Here is a 23962-nt window from a genome sequence, read left to right as displayed (position 1 = left end):
AGATCTTGATTATACTCTGCTACAGAAAGGATTCGAGGGTTAGAGATCTGAGTGGAAGGAGACATTAATTCCGCTGCATCAATGTAAGGTTTTCTTAACTTTATATGTGTTTAATTTATCGTTTTAGAAAGTTCATATTTAGGGTGTTTAAATAACATACTTGTGAGTAGATCTAAGATCCTGGTAAAATAATTTCCAACAAAAAGTCCAACAATAGCACCCTTATATTTTGTCAGTTAAGCTTTCCACCTCAATAAACATTTTTCGAAATTTAACCATTAGAGATGCTCTTAGTGTGTGAACAGCTGGCGTGGATCAGAAAAAGAAGTCAACTATGATCTTTTAGGTAGAAAAATTCTAGTTCCCGTTCGGCTTGCATATGTTAAGCATGTCGCCAGTGTTCATCGTATGACAAGATCGAACTCTCCATGAGATTTATTATTGCAGTACGTATAAATTCCTTATTCATAGACACTTTAGGTTTTTGGGGTACTGAGTTCTCACCGATGTTTGCGTTACTCAATCTGACATTTTCGCTTCTGCTTCGTCTACCACTCTTTGTGCATGTGCTTCCCTCTAGGCAGAATGATCCCTTACCAATGCATATTAGCATCCCAACTATATTTGGACTTGGAGATTTTTGGAATGCCCCTAATAACTAACAAATGGCAAATATTTTTCCTTGAGTGAATACTATTTCAATGAGAACTTGATGAGTTGATCCACCTATTGTCTTGCTTTTACTGTTGTCTAACGAGTTACTCCATGTATTGCTTGACGTAAAACACATAATGGATTTATTTTTGTCTTGTCTTTTGTTGAATCTTTTTCATGGTTCAATAGTAAATTTTATAAGCTAATGCTTTTTTGTCATGGTTCAAAATATGATTAACCAACACGTTGACTAATTAATTATGATAAATTAGATTAAATTTTGCAGTTTTTTCTTATGCAGTACCTTGACATGACATGAATGTGAAATAAGTTAAATAATTAGTTTTCTTTTTATAAGGTTAAAATAATTTATTTTAGCTTTTTGATCCTATCATTTGTTTTTTTCCCCTCATGCACATACTTAATCACAGAATCAGAGAAGCTTGGAGCCATCTTTTTATTTATCTATAAAAAAAATATATATATGGCAATATAAGCTCGATGCGAAAATCAAAAGCATTTTAAATTTTTGAAACACTTAACATTATTTTGAGAATAAGTTAGGTTATTTTACTGAGAAAGTATTCTCTTTGAGTCCATATAGCCCTACAAAATAAAATATATTAACAAATTATCATGAATTATGTGTCAAAACTTATATTTAAAACATTAATTTAGAAAGTTGAACATAAATTAAAAATAATAATAATTATAACACATCCATTGCATTCATTATAAAATATCATTCATTATATATATCATTTTTCCATCTATAATTATTTCAAGATAATGTTGAATATATATATATATCTTATTTAAATAAAGAAAATCTTATTAGTTATATTTCACTTTTATTTAGATTAAAGTATTTGAGTCTTACACGTGGCGCAAAATCAGCCTCAAGGAGCTCCTACACTGTGATCCACCTCCTTGGACCTTGGAGAACAAGGCACGAACTTCCATGAATTCTCTTCAGATCAGATGACAAAATTTTAATCTTTATTCCAAACCAACAACAACAACAACAACCCATCACAATGTTCCTTCTCAAAGTAATCATCTTTTTTCTTAAATTTTCAGCATTATTTATGATGCCCACTTATTCATTTCTTCAATTTTCTTCTTCAGACATGGAGATCAACCGCATTTGGGTTATATGGGTATCTCAACTTCACCAAATCTGGTTTCATGTAAGCCTCTTTCCAATCCAACTCTACTTAATGTTTTCAATTATGCTCTTTATATGCTTGTAAAAATGTCTAAATAGTATTTGGGGTATGATTTGTTATTTTTGTTTAATGGAGTTTTGACTCAATTTGTAGTGAACATTCAAAGAATTTCAAGGCAGAGGACATCCAAATTAGAATAGATGGCAAAAACTGCATAGTTACAGGAGCTAATTCTGGGATTGGTTTTGCCACTGCACAAGGCCTTGCTTCACGGTTATTTTCCTTAATTATCCAAAACAGTATTTGAACTCAAATTATAGTATTAAAGCAAGGATCTTTACTTTCTTTCTTTTGACAATTTTTGTTATTAGTGGGGCAACTGTGTATTTGGTTTGTCGAAATAAAGAGAGGGGGGAAGCTGCTTTATCTCACATTAAGTCTTCAACAGGAAACAAAAATGTTCATTTAGAGGTAACTTTTTTTCATTCTTTCTTTAATTTAAATTGATTGTATATGTTCCTTATAAGAGCTTTTATTATAACAAAGGTAAATAGTGACTTAACTATTCAAAAATTTTAGTTTGTAAGCGCACCTTAATGTTAGTAAAACTGTAACTTTCGTCCAGTTTTGTAAGTACATACTCTATTAGAGTCTTAAACTTGTAACATGGCTTAGTTTTAAAATTTATTGAAAGAAGATAGATACTACATGTATCTTGTGATTTAGAAGTTGAGCTTTATGTGTGTTCTAAGACACTAACAAAATCTGCACTGATAAAAATGAACGAAAATTACATTTTATTAATATTGGTTACTTAAAATAATTCGGTTTATGTCGGTTACTTTTGAGTACTTATGCTGCAATTTTTTCTTATAATTACTAATCAAAGCTTTTTTTTAATGGTAACTAACTAAAATGACCCCAACAATTGTTATTTGATGTTAAGGTTTGTGATCTTTCCTCTATTAGTGATATCAAGTCATTTGCATCAAGATTTGCTTTGAAGAATGAACCACTTCATGTATTGGTAATTTACTTTCACTTAACTCACATTATGTTTGATCAATAATCATAGAATTCTAACAAGAAAGCGAAATCTAACTCGGATAAAATCTATGGCTTTTAGGTCAACAATGCTGGTGTGCTTGAAAATAACCGAGTTATTACCTCAGAAGGGTGTGTAGAGATTCCTTTATTGGTTACAATTTTTTTCACTTTTGAAAATCTGATCCTTTCAAATTTCGCAGGCACGAGATGAACTTTGCCGTGAATGTATTAGGTACTTATGCCATGACTGAACTGCTGCTGCCATCTCTAGAGAAAGCGGTTCCTGATGCACGGGTTATTACTGTTGCTTCTGGTGGAATGTACACTGCACCTTTGACAAAAGATCTACAAGTAACTTTCCTCATGAACCATTCTGTTTTACTAAATTGATTTGAACACGACGATACTAATAACATTTTCCATTAAATTTTGCTCTTGCAGTTTAGTGATGGAAACTTTAATGGCGTGGAGCAGTATGCTCGAAACAAGCGTGTTCAGGTTTGATGAACTAAACATAGAATTTCAGTTTGGTACTCTTTAGCTATTTGGTTGTGCTTGAAGTATTTATTTTGGTTAAAACAAATGGAAATTTCGATCAGTAGATAATTATAGGACGAATGTGTTTCGAGTTAAGGATAAAGCCAGATCTCTCAATAGTTTGTGTTCCTATACAGTATGCATATTGTGTCAACAATTAAACTTCTCATGATGTAAAGGGGGTGTGAAGATGAAACTGTCATTGTCTTCTCAACCGAAAAGTCAAGAGAGTAGTAAAGAATCTTGTGCTGGTGTTTTGTATGGGAACAAAGACAAACTGACCATGTGAATTTCGGTTATGACATTTTGAAAAACAAACTCTTTCTTTGGCCATGAATGTAGTTTTACTCATTCGAGTCCAACCTGTAACCTACATAGCAATCGTTATAGTTTTTGTTGGAAATATTGTGAATATTTTAACAAAATATATAAGTGTCTTAGTGTGTGTGAGTTGGAAAGAGTCCCACATGGGATATGAACCCTCATTGACAAGGGTATAAAGAGTGCAACTTTGGCATTTGGGTTTGGGCCCCAAGGGGTACCCAGTTTTGTGCGAATGGGTGAGGACACACACACTTGACCCACCACACACGCGCGCGCGCGCCGTCCGTCCGATCCGAGCCGGGCCGGGCCGGGTTGGGTTGGTTGGTGTGGTGTGACACAATATTATTTTTTACAGAAAAATTATTTAATAAAATAATTATTTTTTATTTATTAATTTAATTAAGAAACGTGTTTAATTAAACTGATTACTTAGTCGTATCAGTTAACGGGACACGTTCAAAAGACCACTCACCCCACTTCAGAAAACGTTATTCAATCCATCCATTCGCCTATATAATGCGATTGAACTGATGGGAAGAAAACATATCTTTTTCTGCGATATCAAATTTTTGGGTGTATTCGACGGTGCTCTACAGTGCAGTGGGGTTCCGATACAGTGCAACGACTGGGCTGTTTTATCCTGGGGACGACCGGCAATTTCCGACTGCTTGCACACTCCTGGGCAGTGCCGCGAACGTCTTAAAGAGAGCGACTTAGTCCGCGACTCAACCCAGAATTCTTCATTCGGTAATATCGTTCCTCTTTTATTTTGCTAGCAGTTTACTCAACAATTTTAAGACGTTCTTTCTGCTATGACTACTACCGATGAATGTTCTGGTTCTACTGCTGATATTAACAAGCCTTTTCGTTTTGAGGGTTTGCACTTTAAACGTTGGAGACAGAAGATGTTGTTCTTTCTGACCATGAAAAAAGTTGCGTATGTGCTTACTGTTTTGAAACCAGTTGTTTCTGAGACTCCACCTCCTGCCGAGAAGAAGGATGAAGTCGAGAAGTACGAATCGCAGGTTAAGGAAAGGGACTCTTGGGTAGAGAATGATTTTCTGTGTAAGAATTTTATTTTGAATGGTTTGTCTGATGATTTGTATGATTATTATAATTCTGACAAATCTGCCAAGGAGATATGGGAAGCATTACAGAAAAAATATGACACCGAGGAGGCGGGAACAAAGAAATACGCTGTCAGCCGCTACTTGAAGTTTCAAATGACCGATGATAAATCAGTCGAAGCTCAGTCTCACGAGCTTCAGAAAATAGCTCACGAAATTCTTTCTGAAGGTATGACTATTGATGAACAATTTCAAGTTGCTGTTATGATTGATAAATTACCCCCTTCGTGGAAAGATTTTAAAAATACTCTCAGGCATAAAACAAAAGAGTTTTCGTTGGAAAGTCTGATCACTCGTCTTCGAATTGAGGAGGAAGCTCGAAAACAAGACCAAAAGGAAGAGGTGCTTGTTGTTGGAAACAACAACAACACTAATAAAAGATCCACTGCTGTTCTGAAACCCAATGGGAAAAACTTTAAGAATCAGAATCGCAAAGCGAATCCAAACCGCAACAATCAACCTCGAACCAATAACAACAATCAGAATTGGAACCATCAAAGGAACCATAATAACAGGCAGCAACCACCCCCTAATAGAAATGACTCTGGTTTGTTCATGTGTTACAACTGTAACAAGCCAGGTCATATGGCACGAAAGTGTAAGAACAGGCCTAGTTCTGCTCCGCAGCTAACTCGACGGAAGAAGCCGCCTTTTACGGCTATGATTTCGGAGATCAACCTTATTGGTGGATCCGAAGGGTGGTGGGTAGATGCGGCGCTTCTCGCCATGTCTGCTATGATAGAAATATGTTTAAAACATATGTTGCTGCTACTGAGGATCAGAAAGTGTTGTTGGGTGACTCCCACACCACTATAGTTGCTGGTACTGGAAATGTGGAATTGAACTTCACCTCTGGAAGAACTGTGATTCTAAAAGATGTGATGCACACTCCAGAGATGAGGAAGAATTTGGTCTCGGGCTACCTTCTCAACAAGGCGGGGTTCACTCAGACTATAGGAGCTGATTTGTTTACTTTAACTAAGAATGGGATATTTGTGGGGAAGGGGTATGCAACTGAGGGAATGTTTAAATTGAATGTTCAAGTCAATAAAGTTAATGCTTCTGCTTATATGTTGTGTTCTTTTAATACTTGGCATGCTAGACTTTGTCACGTAAATAAACGCATAATCAAGAACATGAGTAGTTTAGGCCTAATTCCTAAATTATCTTTAAATGACTTTGAAAAATGCGAATTTTGTAGCCAAGCCAAGATTACTAAAACACCACATAAATCTGTGTTAGAAAAAGAAACCGAGCCTCTAGATTTAATCCATTCTGATATTTGTGAACTTGATGGAACTTTGACTAGAAATGGTAAACGCTACTTTATCACTTTTATTGATGATTGTTCTGACTTTACCTATGTGTATTTAATGAAAAATAAAAGTGAAGCTCTTGATATGTTTAAGATTTTTGTGGCTGAAATTGAAAATCAACTTAGTAGAAAAATCAAGAAGTTTCGTAGCGATAGAGGCACTGAATATGATTCTACTGCTTTTATTGAATTTTATAACTCACATGGAATCATACACGATAAGACTGCACCTTATTCACCTGAAATGAATGGCAAAGCTGAAAGAAAAAATAGAACTCTTACTGAATCTGTTGTTGCTATTTTATTGAATTCGGAGTCTTTGCTTCTCATTGGTGGGGAGAAATTTTATTAACTGTATGTTATGTGCTTAATAGAGTTCCTAAATCTAAAAGGAAAATTTCTCCATATGAAAGTTTGAAAAATAAACAACCCAATTTCTCATATTTTAAAACTTGGGGTTGTTTGGCATATGTTAGAATTCCTGATCCTAAGAGAATTAAATTGGCTAGTAGAGCATATGAATGTGTTTTTATTGGATATGCTGTTAATAGTAAAGCATATAGATTTTATGATTTAAAAGCGCATACTATTTTGGAATCTAATGATGCTGATTTTTTCGAACATAGATTTCCATTTAAATTGAGAAATAGTGGGGGTGCATCATCTAGTAACATGACTGCTTTTAGGGATAATGAGCATGAAAAGGGTATAGAAACTGAACCTAGAAGAAGTAAAAGAGCTAGAATTACCAAAGATTTTGGTTCTGATTTTTGTGCATATACTCTAGAGGAGGATCCTTCTAACCTCCAAGAAGCCTTGACTTCACTAGATGCTGATTTATGGAATGAAGCTATTAATGATGAAATGGACTCTCTTGAGTCAAATGGAACTTGGCATTTAGTTGTGTTACCACCAGGTTGTAAGACAATAGGTTGTAAGTGGATTCTGAAAAAGAAATTAAGACCCGATGGTACTGTTGAAAAGTACAAGGCACGACTTGTTGCCAAAGGGTTTAGACAAAGAGAAAATGTAGATTTCTTTGATACATTTTCACCTGTTACTAGAATTACATCTATTCGTGTGCTTTTTGCTCTTGCTGCTATTCATAATCTTGTTGTGCACCAAATGGATGTTAAAACTGCTTTCTTGAATGGTGAATTAGAAGAAGAGATTTACATGGACCAACCTGAAGGTTTTGTTGTTCCTGGTCAAGAACATAAAGTGTGTAAATTAGATAAATCTTTGTATGGTTTGAAACAGGCACCTAAGCAATGGCATGAAAAATTTGATAATCTTGTCATCTCACATGGCTTTAAAGTAAATGAAAGTGACAAATGCATTTACTATAAATCTGAAAATAATGTGTGTACCATTATTTGTTTATATGTGGATGACTTGCTAATTTTTGGATCTAATATTCATGTCGTGAACAATGTGAAATCTTTGCTATGTGAAAATTTTGACATGAAAGATCTAGGTGAAGCGAATGTAATCCTTGGTATACAGATCACTAGGACTGAAAAGGGAATTTCTTTGGATCAATCTCACTACATTGAGAAGATCTTAAAGAAATATAATTACATTAACTGTAAACCTGCTTGTACACCATATGATCCCAGTGTAAAATTATTTAAGAACACTGGTGATGGTGTAAGGCAATCTGAATATGCGAGCATCATTGGCAGTCTTCGGTATGCCACTGATTGTACTAGACCCGACATTGCCTATGTCGTGGGATTACTATGCAGGTTTACTAGTAGACCTAGTGCAGAGCATTGGAATGCTATAGAGAGGGTCATGAGATACCTCGAAAAGAACATTGACTCTTGGATTACATTATCAAAGTTTCATTTGTACTTCGAGGGGTACAGTGATGCTGACTGGAACACTTTATCAGATGACTCCAAGGCAACCAGTGGCTATATTTTTAGCATAGCTGGTGGAGCTGTTTCATGGAAATCTAAGAAACAGACTATTCTGGCTCAATCTACAATGGAGTCTGAAATGATAGCGCTAGCTACTGCTAGTGAAGAAGCAGGTTGGCTGAGAAGCCTGCTAGCTGAGATTCCTTTATGGGAAAAACCTATTCCAGCTGTGTTGATCCATTGCGATAGTACCGCGGCTATTGCAAAAGTACAGAACCGTTACTACAACGGTAAGAGACGACAAATACGTCGTAAGCACAGCACTGTTAGAGAGTTTCTCTCAACAGGAGCTGTTAGAGTGGATCATGTACGCACTGATGATAACTTGGGCCGATCCTTTGACGAAAGGCTTAGCTAGAGAGAAAGTCCTTAAAACATCGAAAGGAATGGGACTGTTGCCCTTAGATTGATGAATCACTCATAATGGCAACCCGACCTATAGACTGGAGATCCCAAGAAATAGGTTCAATGGGTAATAACAAGTTATGAAGTGATAAAAGTGAGATCATGCTATAATTATACGAAAAGAGAAGCATGAATTCCTGAAGCGATTTAAGGTTGAGTTAATAGAAACTCTTAATGAGATCTATACTCCAAGTGGAGTGGAGTACCGAGCTACGGGAGTACTCTTGATAGACTCACCTATGTGAATGTGGGAGTGGGGCCGCTTCCTATGAAATTTTGGGCAAAATTTCTAGAGCGTTCACTATACTGGGATAGACGTGCATGGCCATTAACGCACGGGCTTTTGATTACACCCTTGAAAAGGTTGTTGCGTGGTACAATGTTAGAGATAGAGTTCAAGACTACGGTCACTCTAGTAAAATCTAAATCGTATTCACTACGCAGAGGTTCAAATCGAAAGATACCTTTGTTTATGCTCAATCTTATTGTTGAATGATACTAGTAGATGGAAATATTTTTTTAAAAATTCAAGTGGGGGATTGTTGGAAATATTGTGAATATTTTAACAAAATATATAAGTGTCTTAGTGTGTGTGAGTTGGAAAGAGTCCCACATGGGATATGAACCCTCATTGACAAGGGTATAAAGAGTGCAACTTTGGCATTTGGGTTTGGGCCCCAAGGGGTACCCAGTTTTGTGCGAATGGGTGAGGACACACACACTTGACCCACCACACACGCGCGCGCGCGCCGTCCGTCCGATCCGAGCCGGGCCGGGCCGGGTTGGGTTGGTTGGTGTGGTGTGACACAATATTATTTTTTACAGAAAAATTATTTAATAAAATAATTATTTTTTATTTATTAATTTAATTAAGAAACGTGTTTAATTAAACTGATTACTTAGTCGTATCAGTTAACGGGACACGTTCAAAAGACCACTCACCCCACTTCAGAAAACGTTATTCTTCCCGTTATGTTTATTCAATCCATTCGCCTATATAATGCGATTGAACTGATGGGAAGAAAACATATCTTTTTCGTATCAGAAAAATACAGTTTATCATAAAATTAAAATTCCATCTGCGATATCAAATTTTTGGGTGTATTCGACGGTGCTCTACAGTGCAGTGGGGTTCCGATACAGTGCAACGACTGGGCTGTTTTATCCTGGGGACGACCGGCAATTTCCGACTGCTTGCACACTCCTGGGCAGTGCCGCGAACGTCTTAAAGAGAGCGACTTAGTCCGCGACTCAACCCAGAATTCTTCATTCGGTAATATCGTTCCTCTTTTATTTTGCTAGCAGTTTACTCAACAGTTTTCTTTAATGTAATCATACCTATTTCTTTTCTAATACCGTTTTCTTTTTATTAGGTAGCATTAACAGAGAAATGGGCTGAAATGTACAAAAACAAAGAGATTGGATTCTACTCAATGCATCCGGGGTGGGCAGAAACACCAGGAGTTACCAAGAGCTTACCCGACTTCTCAAAATCGTAACTAACTTATTCACTTTTCATTTTTCTTTTCACACTCGTGTGCACACAATTCATACATGAATTTTATCTTTGTTGTTGTTGCAGATTTTCAGGAAAGCTTAGAACAAGCGAGGAAGGTGCAGACACAGTGATCTGGTTGGCTCTACAACCGAAAGAGAAGTTGGTTTCGGGCACATTTTATTTCGACAGAGCTGAAGCTACTAAACACTTGATGTTTGCAGCTACCAAGGGCTCTCATGCTTTAATCGACTCCATTGTTGAGGATTTACGTTCCATGTCTGGAATTTCTTCATAAGCAGAATTAGATTTTTTGTTACCTTTTACTTCTACTAAACTTTCTTAAGAAACCATATTAGATTGAATTTTATTTGATGTAATACTTAAGACTGTTTATGTTCAATAATAAAGATAAATGTGCCAAAAATAATAAATAAGAAGTTATATAAAAAGCACATGATGCGTTGTTAATCAAATTGTAACAAAGTTTAACAATTAGTGAAATTTACATGGTTGTATGGCTTTTTTTGGATTTATCTTTTTTTTATTATTATTATTTAATGGAAAATTTGAACTGTTATTACTTATTTTTAACCTTTTCAAATATATGGCATTCACATTACATAGAAACAATTAACTTTTATTAACTTTTATATTATACTTTTTTTTTTCAATTAAAATTTAACATGAATAAGTATTAATAGTTGTAAATACATGTGTGGTGTGCTTATTTGGTTCATATTTTTAGTAATTTTAAAAATACGGATTGTGTTGTGTTGGACCATAAAAAATATGAGTCGAACTGTACCCTATCATAAAAAAGTATGAGGCGTCTTAGTGTCAATGCAAATAATTTTATAAGATATGCTCGGTACAGTCTGCAAGTACAGTAATTTCGTGTCGTACTCGGATTCATGTCGTACTTTATTCGAGTTGGCTCGTTTTTTTTAAATATACCAACGTTTTTTCTTTTATAGGCTCAAATTTGTACTCTATATCTTTGTATTTTTATTATAATTAATGAGCTAAATACGAAAATGTATCTATTTTATAGTTTTAGTTACTTTTATATTTTTTTTCCAATAATAGTTACACACAATCATATAAAAAATAATTATAATTCTTATAATTTGAATATTACTATCATTTTAATTGATAAATATTTTATTATTAAATTATTCAACATTTTAATGTATCATACTTTTGAGTTAATCTATTCGTGCTTACATGTCGTGCTTTCGGACTTGTTGTGTTGTGTCGTACCTAAGTTTATAGTTTTCATATCGTGTTGTGTCATGTCTAAGTACATATTTTTCCGTATCAAATCGTACTCATATCTCTCGAACGCATATACCGATTTTATACTTTGTCAAAAAGTCTAACTCACATATACTGAACTAACTAATAATATTCTTGCTTGAAAAGTTTTAAAAAAAAAAAAAAACTATTCATTATAATTAATAATATTTTCTTTTTCAAAATAAATAAAATTAAAAAACAAAAGAAGAGCTCAGAAACGCAGCGTTTCATCCTATGGAATTAGAAGAGAGAGATAGACCCAACTATCTCGTATAGCGTTTGAAAATCGTCACAAGCTCAGATGCACCAGCCGGGAATCGAACCCGGGTCTGTACCGTGGCAGGGTACTATTCTACCACTAGACCACTGGTGCTTCTTGTCTAAACATCATCTTATATATTTATATATAATAAACTTGGAAAACTTACCCTCTCATAAACAATTATTACTTCCATTTTTTATGATGTTGTAACATTTGACTACATTATTCTTTTATCTTCCTATCAAAAAAAAAACATTATTCTTTTATCAATACCAAGACATGAGACCCTTTGAAATAAAATAAGTCAAATCAAAATTTTGAGATTTATTATTAAAAAAGAAAAGAACAAATAAAAGTGGCAGAAGAATCTAATTATCTATAGACAAAAAATGTAGGAAAGGATAAGGACAATGACAAGATCCTTAATCACCACCCAAAAAAAAAAAGCCTAACTTTTACTCCAAAGTCCAAAGCCACTCATCAAAAGAGAAATAAGCATAATTTAGTTAGGTAAAAAAAATAACAATAGCTTCACTCAAAAGAATGTTTTCTTGGATTTCTAAAAAAAATGTTCTCTTGAGTCATATAGTACGTTTTCTTATCCTTTTAGACAACACATCTTTTTTTTCTTCTCTTTTTTGTTTTCATGGTACTATACTAAAAGAAAATCAAGTGAAAATTATTAGTCAATGAAATTTAGTTGTGTCAAATCTTTTAGAAATTAATGTATTTTTTTTTTTTATATATCTAAGCGTTTATATATTACAATCTTACATAATAACTACTTTGGTTGAAATTATTAGTTAAATCTTCCACACACGCACCCTCCTATGACTACTTTGGTTGAAATTAATGTATTTCTTGAGTCATACATAATAACTCTGTATTCAATTTTGAGAAAAAAATATGGTTCAAGCACTAATCAAACCCCTTTCCTTAATTATTTCAAAAGTGAAATAAAGATTAAAAAAAGTTATGACCATCTCCAATACCGCTCTTTACATTTTATTTTTACTCCAACCATGATTTCTACTTTACTTAGTATATAATTATTTTAATAATATTTTACAATTTGAATTTATTAAATATAAAATAATTTGTTGAAATAATAATTGCTTTTATAAAATAATATATATTGTCAAAACAAAAAACATATGATGCCATAGAAACATTGCAAAAAAACCTTAACAAATTTACAGTCATTGCCCAGAAAAGAGAAGTGGGTTTTATTTACAAGCCTCATCATACTATGCTATCACACTATCATATATCAGAACCCTTGAAATTGGCTACTGGGAAGCTTCCTTTCTTAAGTATCCATTAAGGAGAAACACCCGACGAGCCCAGCAATTCTTGCTTCCTCAACCGATACTGTCGAAACCTCTGTCTTGCATACTCCATGTAGTCAAAGTCAATTACATTCACATAATTCTGCAGAGTAACAGTCATTGAAATCCCATGTTAAGTTCGTGTCATTTTTCGGTTTGAAATAAAAGAAAAAAACTGAGAAACCGAAATGCTTACTGAAATGATTCCCCACAAGCACCAAAAGATATGGTTTGCTAAAGTGTATTTCTCCACATCATTGATTAGCTGTTCTACTTCAGTGTCACTAGGTTCATAGCCTGCATGATAATTAAAAACCTTTGTTAGGATTCTTATGGGACAAGTTACCAAATTGGTTGAAAGGTCAATAAGCTTAGAGAAGAAACCAATTTTATATTTGAAAAACTTCTTTGACTGAAATTAGTCATAAGAATGTAACATAATGTCAAAAAACACCAAACAAAAAAGTCAAGAAAGTTGTTGTTTCACTTTGAATTTATGAGCTGAAATTAGCATTAGGATTAGGTTCCCCCACTTCGAGCATTTTAAACAGCACTCGATAGTATCATATCACTATTAATATAATTAAATATCAGGTTTCACAAGATTTAATATAATAACTTCTATGGAATATCGCCAACTATTTTTAAGGTGTCACCTCATAGCGGTACTAAGATTACTATCAAGAAACTAATGGACTAACCTGCAGAGCTCAGATACATCCGGACAAATCTTTGGCGCTCTTCCAGATCTATGCCATTGGAATTAAGAAAACCCCAGCTGTTGTTAAATAATTTGCAGCTTTAACAAAAACTTGAACTCAAAATATGCAGAAAACACATCTGATCTAATCTATATATCAAGAGCTAGTTACCTGGATACTTGCTATAATCCAAAACATGAGGTGTATCTGAATGGTAATTTGCTACCATTTCACAGAAATGATTTGCAATGTCATAAGCGACGGGATTGTAACTTGAGTACTCGTAATCCTGGAAACAAGAAGAGGCGAATCAATCACAGTTTAGTAGTTTTACAGCCTTTAAGAGCATATAATCATATACTTACGATAATGGTGATTAATCTCGTTTCTTCATCCATCATTATGTTGCCATACTGCAAATCATTGTGACAAAACCCAATTTCTTGAGAATCATTATACAATTCTTTCTCGAGCATATCGATTTCCTCCTCCAGATTATTCAAGCAGAATTCTTTAGTGTCTTCTTCGGTACACAAACTCTTTGCTGTAGGAAGCCATTTCCTGGTAGCCAAAAACGAAAGCATTAAGAATCTTTAATTCTCTGTGAAGAATTAACTCTAATTAGAATAGAACAAGAATTTTACCTCAATGTGTTCCAAAGATGCACATTCTTTGAATTTGGCATCTCTATACTGTGAAACTCTTTCAGTTTAGATGCTATAAGTGCAGATATTTCGGGGTCACGAAGGTCAGCAGCTGAAAGAGTCTGAAAGAATTTTAAATACAAAGACTTAACACAAGAAAAAGGAAATTGACAAACAATTTACTTGCAGAAACACATAATTACAATAGATCTTAATTATCCTGATTGACCCTTAAATCTAAGGTGAAACATATATATAAATAAATAAATAAAGATTGGGCAATAGGCTGCAGAGTAGAGCATAATCTAGAATTACAAGTTCATATTCTTTGTTTTCATAACAAAATAACATAAATCCAAGAACAATCTTCATATATTAAAATACAACAGTATCTCCAACTTGTTTGACTCAAAAATTTCAAACAAGAAACTTTTGTCACTTCCCTATTGTAGAAAGAAAGAAACCTACATGACCTCAAAAATAACAAACTAAAAAAATATGGGGTCAAGATTCTAAAGCCTCGAGTGCTTGGAACTATAACCACTCAATCAAATTCAAAAGTAGTTATGGAACCTCATTATTGCTTTCATTTAAAAGCAAGAATATAATATGAAATATCCATTTTGGTCACATAAACAATTAAACCACTAAAAAAGAACAATCAAGAGTGAAGAATACATAGAACTAGATTAGTAGTAATAATTTCAAGTAAATACATAAATAATATGAATTTGACATACTCTGGCATGAATAAACTCCTCTATCCTTCCACCTGAGAATCTCCCAAGAAGACGAGGTCCTTGACCGTGTTTGGAAATGTATTCAAAGGTACGGATTTCATCTTCCCTATTGAAGAAAACATCAACTCCTTCACCATAAACTCTGACCAATACTTTCCTAGAACAATCTATATGTGTTGTTGGCCAAGTTATCTGAAAAACCTCATTAGTCATAGCCCCTTTCAAAGGAACGATCTGCAATAAATCTGTATCATCAAGAACATCACCATAGTTGGAAAAAGCCACAGATCGAATTAGCTTCTTCAATTCCTCAGATAGACAACCTTTCACAAACCCATTTGCCTTTATACCCATTTCTTTGTAAAAACAAAAACTTTCTTCTCAATTCTTAATGGGATTTTTAATTTAGATTCACCTGCATATCATAAAAAAGTTGAAATCTTGAAATCTTAAGCCAAAAGGTACAAAATTCGTATTAATTTAGTGAACAAAACAACAAAACCCAAAGAACCCATATGAGAAAATGAATACAAACAGAGATACAACTCACCAAATTTGTCAGAATGAGAAAGTTTCAACACAAAACTCCAAAGAAATGTGTTTTACAAGTCAGATGATTATCCAAAGTGTTCGAATTTATAGAGCTGCATGCAATAATAAATATTAGAAAGAAAAAGAAAAATCAAACTATATAGTCCTTCCAAGGAAAAGCTTTTCTTTCTTGATTTTCTTTATTGGGAATAATAAAGAAAAACACAGTAAGGTTGTACGGAAAATGGGATTTTGTTTTTCTTTCGGGTTAAGAATCGAAATCCTAGAAAGTGGTGGTTGGAATCTTGTATGAGAGAAAATCTGGCTGGAGATTCTATATGGGGCGGGACTCGGGTTCATATATATAGCCGAAGATATATACATATTTTTTTGTTGACTAATTCTAATTATTATTATGACGCAATAAAGGTTTGACACGTGTATTTTTTATATGTGCTGGCTAATATATTTTCTTTAATTTTATATTTGGGACCGACAGTAATGAAAATGCAATAATTCTTTTTTCTAAATGTAATTATAAGTGTTCTGGTAATCATGTGTTGAGTAATTTATGGGATAAATATTAAGTTTGATTTTTATAAATAATATTTAAGTTTAATTTTTAGTGGTAATATTTTTATAATTTTGTAAGTACTTAAATATTAAATATTAAGTCATAATACATGTATTATTTTTTTATTGGTATATTTAAATTATTTTTTTTAAAAAAAATAAAAATTTAATAACGTGAGACAATCAAGAATTGTCATGTAGAAATAGGTACCTACAAAAGTTACAAAATTATAACTTAAGTATTATTATTGTCAAAAACTAAACTTAAGTATTTATTTATAATTGAGAATTAAATTTCTATATTTATACCGCAAATTACTCAATCTAGTTTGATATTCAATAGAGTTTTTTTTAGTATAATTTCTTTTGTATGATTGTGTATGTTGTAATTATTTAGAGTCATTTGTAAATTTTTTAAAAAATAAATAAATAGTCTAAAGTGTTGAAAATAAGGTTCAGTTATTTTATTGCATGCATTATTATTTTTTCTTATACGTACAATGCCGATCCTAGGCATAGGCAGGCTAGGCCTGTGCCTAGAGTCCACATTTTTTGGGAGCCCAAAATAAAAAATATAAAGTTTCATTAGGCTTCTATTTAAATAAAATTAAATGTATTACAAATAATAAATATTCATAGCTTAGCTGGTTGGGATGTATGATATATTATAGGGATAAATTGAGAAATATATTTTTTTTATCCATTAATCAAAAATACCTTCAAATTATATTTCATTAAAATGTATTAAACTTTTGTGAGTGGATTGTCCAATATACACTCACCTTCCACTTACGTCCAACACATAATTTATATTAATCTAAAAGGTATAATGAGGACATTATCTATAAAAGTGGATATATTTTAAAGAATATAGAATTAAAAATAAAAATTAAAACATGTAAAGTAAAATGTGTATACAATGTAATTTCATCTATATTATACAATGTTATGGGTTCGAATCTCATGACAATCATTTTCAATATATTTTTAATATATATTTTTGAGAGGAGAGGCACAAAAATCTAATTTGCTTTGTGGCCATATATTCTCAGGGCTAGTCCTATGAACATGTGATAAGTAATTGTTAAAATTTTATTTCTAATAGGGATATTGGTGACTAAACTACCTAAACTTTACGTTTTGTAATACTTAACCACATAACTTCAATTTTTGTTGGCAAAATCTACTGAACCCCCATTTCTGTTGGAATTTATTTTACCAGGATCTTAGATCTACTCACAAGTATGTTTATTAACACCTTAAATATGAACTTTCTAAAACGATGAAATAAACACATATAAAGTTTAGGAAACCTTACATTGGGTGCAGCGGAATAATATGACTCCTTCCGTTCAGATATCTAGCCCTTGATTCCTTTCTGTAGCAGAGCATTATCAATATCTGAACTTGGATCTCTTTCTCTGAATCTTTGATGCTGAAACTCCTTTTGCTGAATGTCTTTCTTCACGATCTTCCTCACTATGATTGAGGTATCACTTGCTGTGTGTGGGCACTACTCATACACTAAGGATTTTCGAAATTGAAGGAAGAAGAAAGAGAGTGGGTTCGGCCAAAGATAGGGAGAGAGAAGGCTCAGGTTTTTCTGATTCAGAAAGTGTCAGAAGAAGTGTGAAATTTAGTGTAAATTTCCTGAAGCCTTCACTATCTATTTATAGCATTCCACTAGGGTTAGGTTTGAATTATTTGGCATTAAAATAATGAAAATATCAGAGGGAAAAACCCTACAAAAGTGGCCGGCCCTACATGGTGGATTTGGGCCTCACTTTTTGCAATTTTGCAGTTTTATTTTTTCTGCATCTGATTTTCTCAAAAACGCCAATTTTCTAATTCAACCATTTAAATGTCAATTCTAACTATTTAATAACTATAAATAATTATTAAATAATATTGTCATTTATCATATTTATTAATTGAACCATACAAAGTATCATAATTAACAAATATGCCCCTATTAACTCTTTCTTTACAATTTCGCCCTTACTTAGTGAAAATTTCACAAATAGACATAGTCTAATTTGAGAATTATAATTGATTAATCAAAACCAATTACATGAGTCTTACAAGCAATATTATCTCAACTAGTGCGGGGACCATGGGTCTATATAACCGAGCTTCCAATAAGTAGATCAAGAATTTAGCACTAAAATTCACTAACTTATTAATTCTTCGTTGAATCCACGCATAGAACTTAGAATTGCACTCTCAGTATATAAAATGCTCTATATGTTCCACCATATAGACACATCATTAGTTATCCATTGTTATAATCCTAATTTGATCAATGATCCTCTATATGAATGATCTACACTGTAAAGGGATTAAATTACCGTTGCACCCTACAATGTATTTTATCCTTAAAACACTTGACCCCGTATAAATGATATTTCAGCTTATGTGAAATGAGTACTCCACCATTTATGTTCGTTTGGTCAAGCTCGAAGGAGATCATCCTTTGCTTACTATTCGCCAGATAAAAGCTATAGATTCCATGTTTATGATAGCGCTCCCACTCAATTGCACTACCGTGTTCCCAAAATGTACGTATCACCCTGACCTAAAAGTAGGCTTAACTAACAAATCAAAGAACACGAATAGCCTCTCGAGATTGAGCCTAATCATATCAAGATTAAGATCATTTGATCTAGGATCAACTAGGCGATATTGACTTGAATAGATATTACGGTAAGTTTAATAAATCTAAGTCAAAGTTCAATATCGGTCCCTTCCGATGCATACTCCATCCATCCAACCTGAGCTTTACTTTAACCAATGCTCTGGAAAGAACATAGCACTTCTCCAAATGCAAGTAAACTCTGTTGTAGATTATCATATCAGTAAAACCCTATGTCTGATAAATCTAGGAAACTTTATTCACATAGTCATGTTTACTTTCCAATGTGTTGACGGCACAATAAACAGGATCAGGTATGTGAAAAGGGTTTCAGATGAATTTATACATTATGTACATATAATCATGAAATAAATCATGTGAACCATGCAACATTAAATGTTATTTCTGATCTATATTAATAAGTAAATCTGATTATATTGAAATGAGTTTTATTTAGGGCATAAAACCCAACAAACTCCCACTTGCACTAATATAAAACAAAAAGTTCGTTTCAAATAATCTCAACACCTCGATATACAAATCAAGTGTAGTAGTAGTAAACTCCTCGTAATAGGATCTGAAAGGTTGAATTAACCACAACCTTTTCTCCACCATTACTCTTCCTTTAATCACAAAATCATTGATAATGTGAAATTCCTCTCTATATGTCTACTCTCTTGGGATACTGGATTCTATACCTTTGGCAACTACTTTTGGTTAATCAGGAAATTAACGCTAGTAGTTTAGGCAATTTGGAATGGTGCCAAAAATGTATAGAACTTTCCTTAGACTGAATAAGTACCTTTCCTGCAACTTTAACATTCAGTCCCTTCCTGGTAGACCTAGAGACTTCAGATAGGTTTTTACACTTCTCCAAAATCACTATTCCACCCAGAGTAACCACCATCTTATCAGAAAGATTTACTAGCACAAAGGCAAATTTCGAAATCTGATATGGTGTAGTCTAAGAGTTTTAAACACGCCCTTATAGACTAACATATAGTTCCTCTTCTTAATCTTAGGATTTACTTGATTGTCTTCCAATGTTCTTCTCCTGGATTAATCTAATACCTACTCATTACTCCCACTCAACAGCAGGTGTCTGGTCTAAGGCACACAAAAGCATATCTAAGACCTCTCACTGTTGATATAAGAAATTCTTTCATGGCTTTATCTTTTCTGGAATAGTTGAGACTTTTCCTTAGATAAATAAAATCTATGTCTAAGAAGTTGTGAGGCTTCTATAGATAGCCGTTAGAAAGAAAAAATGCTTCAGCATCCTACTAAAGTAAGTTGCTTGCATTAGAGTAAGTAATTACCAGGTATACCACAAGCCATAGGTTTGGATAAACTTAAACCTATAATACTAGGAACAGGAAGTTTTGTTAAGTCCATTGAATAGACTTATAAACGAAAATTTCCTTTTATGTCCTTGTATTAGAAAACTTTAGGTTATTCCATGTGAATGGATTAAACCATAGTTCTATTGGCTTTTCTTCTTAGTTTCTTATCTTGACAATCCATTACTTGTTTAAACTCACAATGGATTTAAATCACTAGTGTCTCCCAAGTCATAAGAAGGTGAGTTCCTAGAAACTCTCCCACTACGACGAGGTACCGTGAATTATGTCTAAGAAAACTAAATGGTATTGATCTCTTCGGTTGTGACAAGACAACAGAGGCAGTGGGATCATCATATATCAAATAAGATGATAAAACACTTTTGGAATCAAGAATTAAATATCTCCTTTATTTGCTACTTGTTTTCAGACTTAGTCATTATCTTAGAAAAGTACTATTTGTTTGAACAAACACTTTCTTATCTATTGACAATGAGATGGTCCACCCCTAATCACTTAGAATAGCTAACAAACCATGGTTAACAGTTCTAGCTTTTCTTAAGATTTTGATTAGGTCATCCATGAATCTAGTAATGATTTACATTAAGTACCCAACCATTACATCATTCTGAAATTGTATTACCATAGAAGGATTTAGGCAACGACTAGTGACTAATCATCAATATGCAACTCGAAATTTCTGGGGAGGTAAGTTTGGATATAATTCAAAAATCAATTTAATGATCTTTGAACTGCATATCTACTAACTATTTCTCCACCCCTATCAGTTCGCAAGATCTTTAACCACTTACCTTAATGGTTTTAACCATTGCTAGAAATTAATGAAAATTTTCAAACATTTCAAATTTCTTTGCTAAAAGGTATAATCTAGAGTAATCGTTTTAAGAATACAACGAAAAACTCATATCCACCCCTGAATGTACATCCATCTGCGAATGAGATGAACTACTTTCAGTGGATATAGGCATATTAACTCTTTGCAGAGATTGATCTTGTCAAATCCACTATGAACAAGATACAAATGCCATAGATTAAAAAAAATGTGGTAGTGTCTATTGATGAAATAGGTTTAGTTACATCAAAGAGTTCTTAGAATACTGCAAGTGGATCCTGGTCACAGAATACCTAACTCATATTCGATACAGTTTTAATCCATTTATAGAAGATGGATATTAAACACTTGAGAAAGTGTTAACTGTATTGCATCCTGGAATTAGAAATATAAGAAAATTTCTGTTTGGAATCTAAAATTAAAGTCAAAGACTTAAATTTATACCAAATATAATGAGTAATTCTATCTTGGACCAGCACTACTAATACAAACTCTAAGTCAGATTTGCCCATACAAGTAGGAGATTTCTAAGATTGAGGATTTATATCAATTGGGAATAGAATTTCGGGATTATAATCATATGCGTCATTTAATTTCTTAAGAGAAAATATAGAATGACATGAAATGATTTATAGACCATTCATCCAATGATATGTTTTGAAGCTAATTCGAAATGAATAAGCTAAGAGGAATTAGGATAATTTCGTTTATAAATAAGAATCCAACGATGCTTCGATTAGCGAAAGACAAAGTAATCTTATTTATGTAATCTTCTTGTTTCATATTGTAAAAATACTAGTCTAAGGTGTCATCAATTGATGAACAGCTAGATGTTGCATATACAATATTTATCTTTCGAGATCTTACACTATTATGTATGTCTAATGGTGAAAATCCATTAGGGATTTATCTCATTAGATAAACAAACATGTTAGACCAACAATGAAGATTCGAAATTAAACTACAATTTAATAACAGAAATTAACATGGTTCAATATAAATTCATACACAATTCAGAAATTATTAAACATATAGCAAATAGGAATGACCAGTGAAAATACTAAAACATACAATCCTAAATAATTTCCTAGGTTTTCAACAACCGATACGAGTTGTCCGGTAGGCGAGAGTCAAAGTATCATTTATTGAATAGAGTTGTCAGCTCATCTAAAATAGAAACCATTCTAGCAACCTTTTATTCGATCAAAATAAGAATCCAACGTTGTCCCGGTAGGCGAGAGTCAAGGTTATTCATATTTTATGAGCTTCCACCATTGTTTCATATTTTATGAGTTTATCTCTAAGTAGTCACCGTAGGGGAGAGTCTAAATAGAGACGAAAACTCACAAAACACTTATCAAATGAAATCTTACGGTGTTAAATGCGTCCAACGAATAACCATCCATAGGGGGACGAAGTCTAGCGTCTCGAGGTTATATTGAAAACATTTAACTTTTGTAAGACCAACAATGGAGATCGAATATCTTAATAATAATCAAGCTCATTATTTAAAGTGAGTTGTATTTTCTTTAATTCTCTTTATTTAATTTATTTATTTTAAATATATATTTATTTAAAATTTCCAATTTAGAATGAAAAATTCGAAATATAAATTTTAATTTAATATTTATAAATTTTACTTAGATGGATATGAAAATAACATGAATTATTTCCATCTTAGTAATAATTTCCAATAAATATTTAGAAAAATATTCAATTTAAGTTGTTACAAAATTAATTTAAATTAATTTACAACTCAAATTTTATTTTCTATAAATATATATTGCATTTCGAAAAATTAAAGTATTTAAGAATACAATTTTCGAAAAATGCATATTAAAATAAAAAATAAATCCTGGAAAAATTATTCTAATTTAATGTTGGCCCAAAATTAATTAATAAAATTAATTTACAACAAAAAATATAATTTTCCTATTTAATTAAATATATATAAGAAAAATTTCAAATATTTAAGTATGATGATGAAAATCAACTTAAATATTAATTTTCTATTTAATTAAATACACTAGAAAAATAGTTCAACAAAAATATCACCTATCTAGATTTTTCTTTGACTAATTAATTCAATTTCTAATAATATATTTTACTTCATTTATTTTAATTTAATCAATAAATGAAAAAATCATTGATTTAAGTTGGTCCAAAATTAAAATAAATAATTTACAACTTTAATCTATTTTTCAAATAAAATTTGAAATTCCAGCATTTAAGAAATGCAATTTCGAAATTTGATTAATAAAATAAAGAAAAAATATATTTTGAAAATTATTTAAATTTAGTTGAAAAAATAAATTTGAACTAAAAATAATTTTCTATTTAATTAAGTGTCATGAAAAAGAAATATTTAAGTATCATGATGAAAATCAACTTAGATATTTAATTTTCAAATTGATTAAATGTATTAAATTCAAGAAATAAATAATTAAGTGTAGAGAAGGCTTAATTATTAATCTCTAGTTTAATACTAGGAAAAATATACTTAAGATAAATAGTACCAAAATTAATTATTTAAATAATTAATTTCACAATTTATAATATTTTCCTATTTAATATTAGAAATAATAAGTAGTCTAGAAATAACTATCTAGAAAATATCTTATTTGACTAAGTATCTTTTCCACAAAATTTGAAAAAATATCTAATTTAGGTTGTATTAGAAAAAATCTAGAACCTAAATATTTTTCAAATTTAAATTTAATTAAATATCAAAAATTAAGGTGTAACCACTTAATTTGAAAATATTCCATTTTAAGTTAATATTCGAAAAGATATTAACTTAAAAAATATCTAAAATATTCAATTTTAAGTTAATATTCGAAAAGATATTAACTTAAAAAATATCTAAAGAATCTTAATAACCAATGCCTAAAATTCCTCAACTTAATTTTGAAATTTTAAATCCAAAAGATATTCAGATTTAAGTTGGTTAGTTGAAGATAACTAAATATCAACTTAAATAGGAATATTTAATGAAAAATTTAAATTAAGCTCCAGAAAGAATCTAGATGATTATAATTCTATATTTAATTAAATACAAGAA

The 23962-nt window shown here is 32.0% G+C and overlaps 2 protein-coding genes, 1 non-coding gene and 1 pseudogene across 4 annotated transcripts; 1 reads left to right on the top strand and 3 right to left on the bottom strand.

The window, feature by feature from the left end:
* Nucleotides 1-1506: 1506 nt before the first annotated feature.
* Nucleotides 1507-10520, top strand: LOC133031929 (uncharacterized). The gene is made up of 10 exons (XM_061105713.1): nt 1507-1706; nt 1783-1844; nt 1977-2096; nt 2195-2294; nt 2770-2850; nt 2950-2999; nt 3071-3221; nt 3312-3368; nt 9877-9998; nt 10086-10520. Exons 1-10 carry the CDS (start codon nt 1692-1694, stop codon nt 10294-10296), a joined length of 969 nt encoding a protein of 322 aa, XP_060961696.1. The 5' UTR covers nt 1507-1691; the 3' UTR covers nt 10297-10520.
* A 984-nt stretch (nt 10521-11504) lies between these two features.
* LOC133032875 (small nucleolar RNA snoR114) lies at nt 11505-11596 on the bottom strand (annotated as a pseudogene).
* Nucleotides 11597-11599: 3 nt separating this feature from the next.
* On the bottom strand, nt 11600-11670 carry TRNAG-GCC (transfer RNA glycine (anticodon GCC)). Its single transcript has one exon. It is a non-coding gene; the product is annotated as a tRNA-Gly (tRNA).
* Nucleotides 11671-12655: 985 nt separating this feature from the next.
* Nucleotides 12656-15854, bottom strand: LOC133031928 (probable choline kinase 2). Of its 2 annotated transcripts, XM_061105711.1 has the most exons (8): nt 15523-15851; nt 14973-15387; nt 14233-14354; nt 13954-14149; nt 13760-13877; nt 13589-13636; nt 13084-13184; nt 12656-12990 (listed from the first exon to the last, which is right to left on the bottom strand). In XM_061105711.1, the coding sequence occupies exons 2-8, from the start codon at nt 15324-15326 to the stop codon at nt 12880-12882; spliced, it is 1050 nt and encodes a 349-aa protein (XP_060961694.1). In that variant the 5' UTR covers nt 15327-15387; nt 15523-15851; the 3' UTR covers nt 12656-12879. The 2 variants fall into 2 exon arrangements, with proteins under 2 accessions (XP_060961694.1, XP_060961695.1); XM_061105712.1 differs by lacking the exon at nt 12656-12990 and having other exon boundaries at nt 13145-13184; nt 13589-13665; nt 15523-15854.
* Between the last annotated feature and the right edge of the window lie 8108 nt (nt 15855-23962).

This window comes from Cannabis sativa, chromosome X, assembly GCF_029168945.1.
Source record: "Cannabis sativa cultivar Pink pepper isolate KNU-18-1 chromosome X, ASM2916894v1, whole genome shotgun sequence".
In the NCBI taxonomy this organism is placed as follows: Eukaryota; Viridiplantae; Streptophyta; class Magnoliopsida; order Rosales; family Cannabaceae; genus Cannabis; species Cannabis sativa.
Note: the sequence above shows the minus strand (reverse complement) of the source record. Positions and strands in the feature narration are given on the sequence as shown.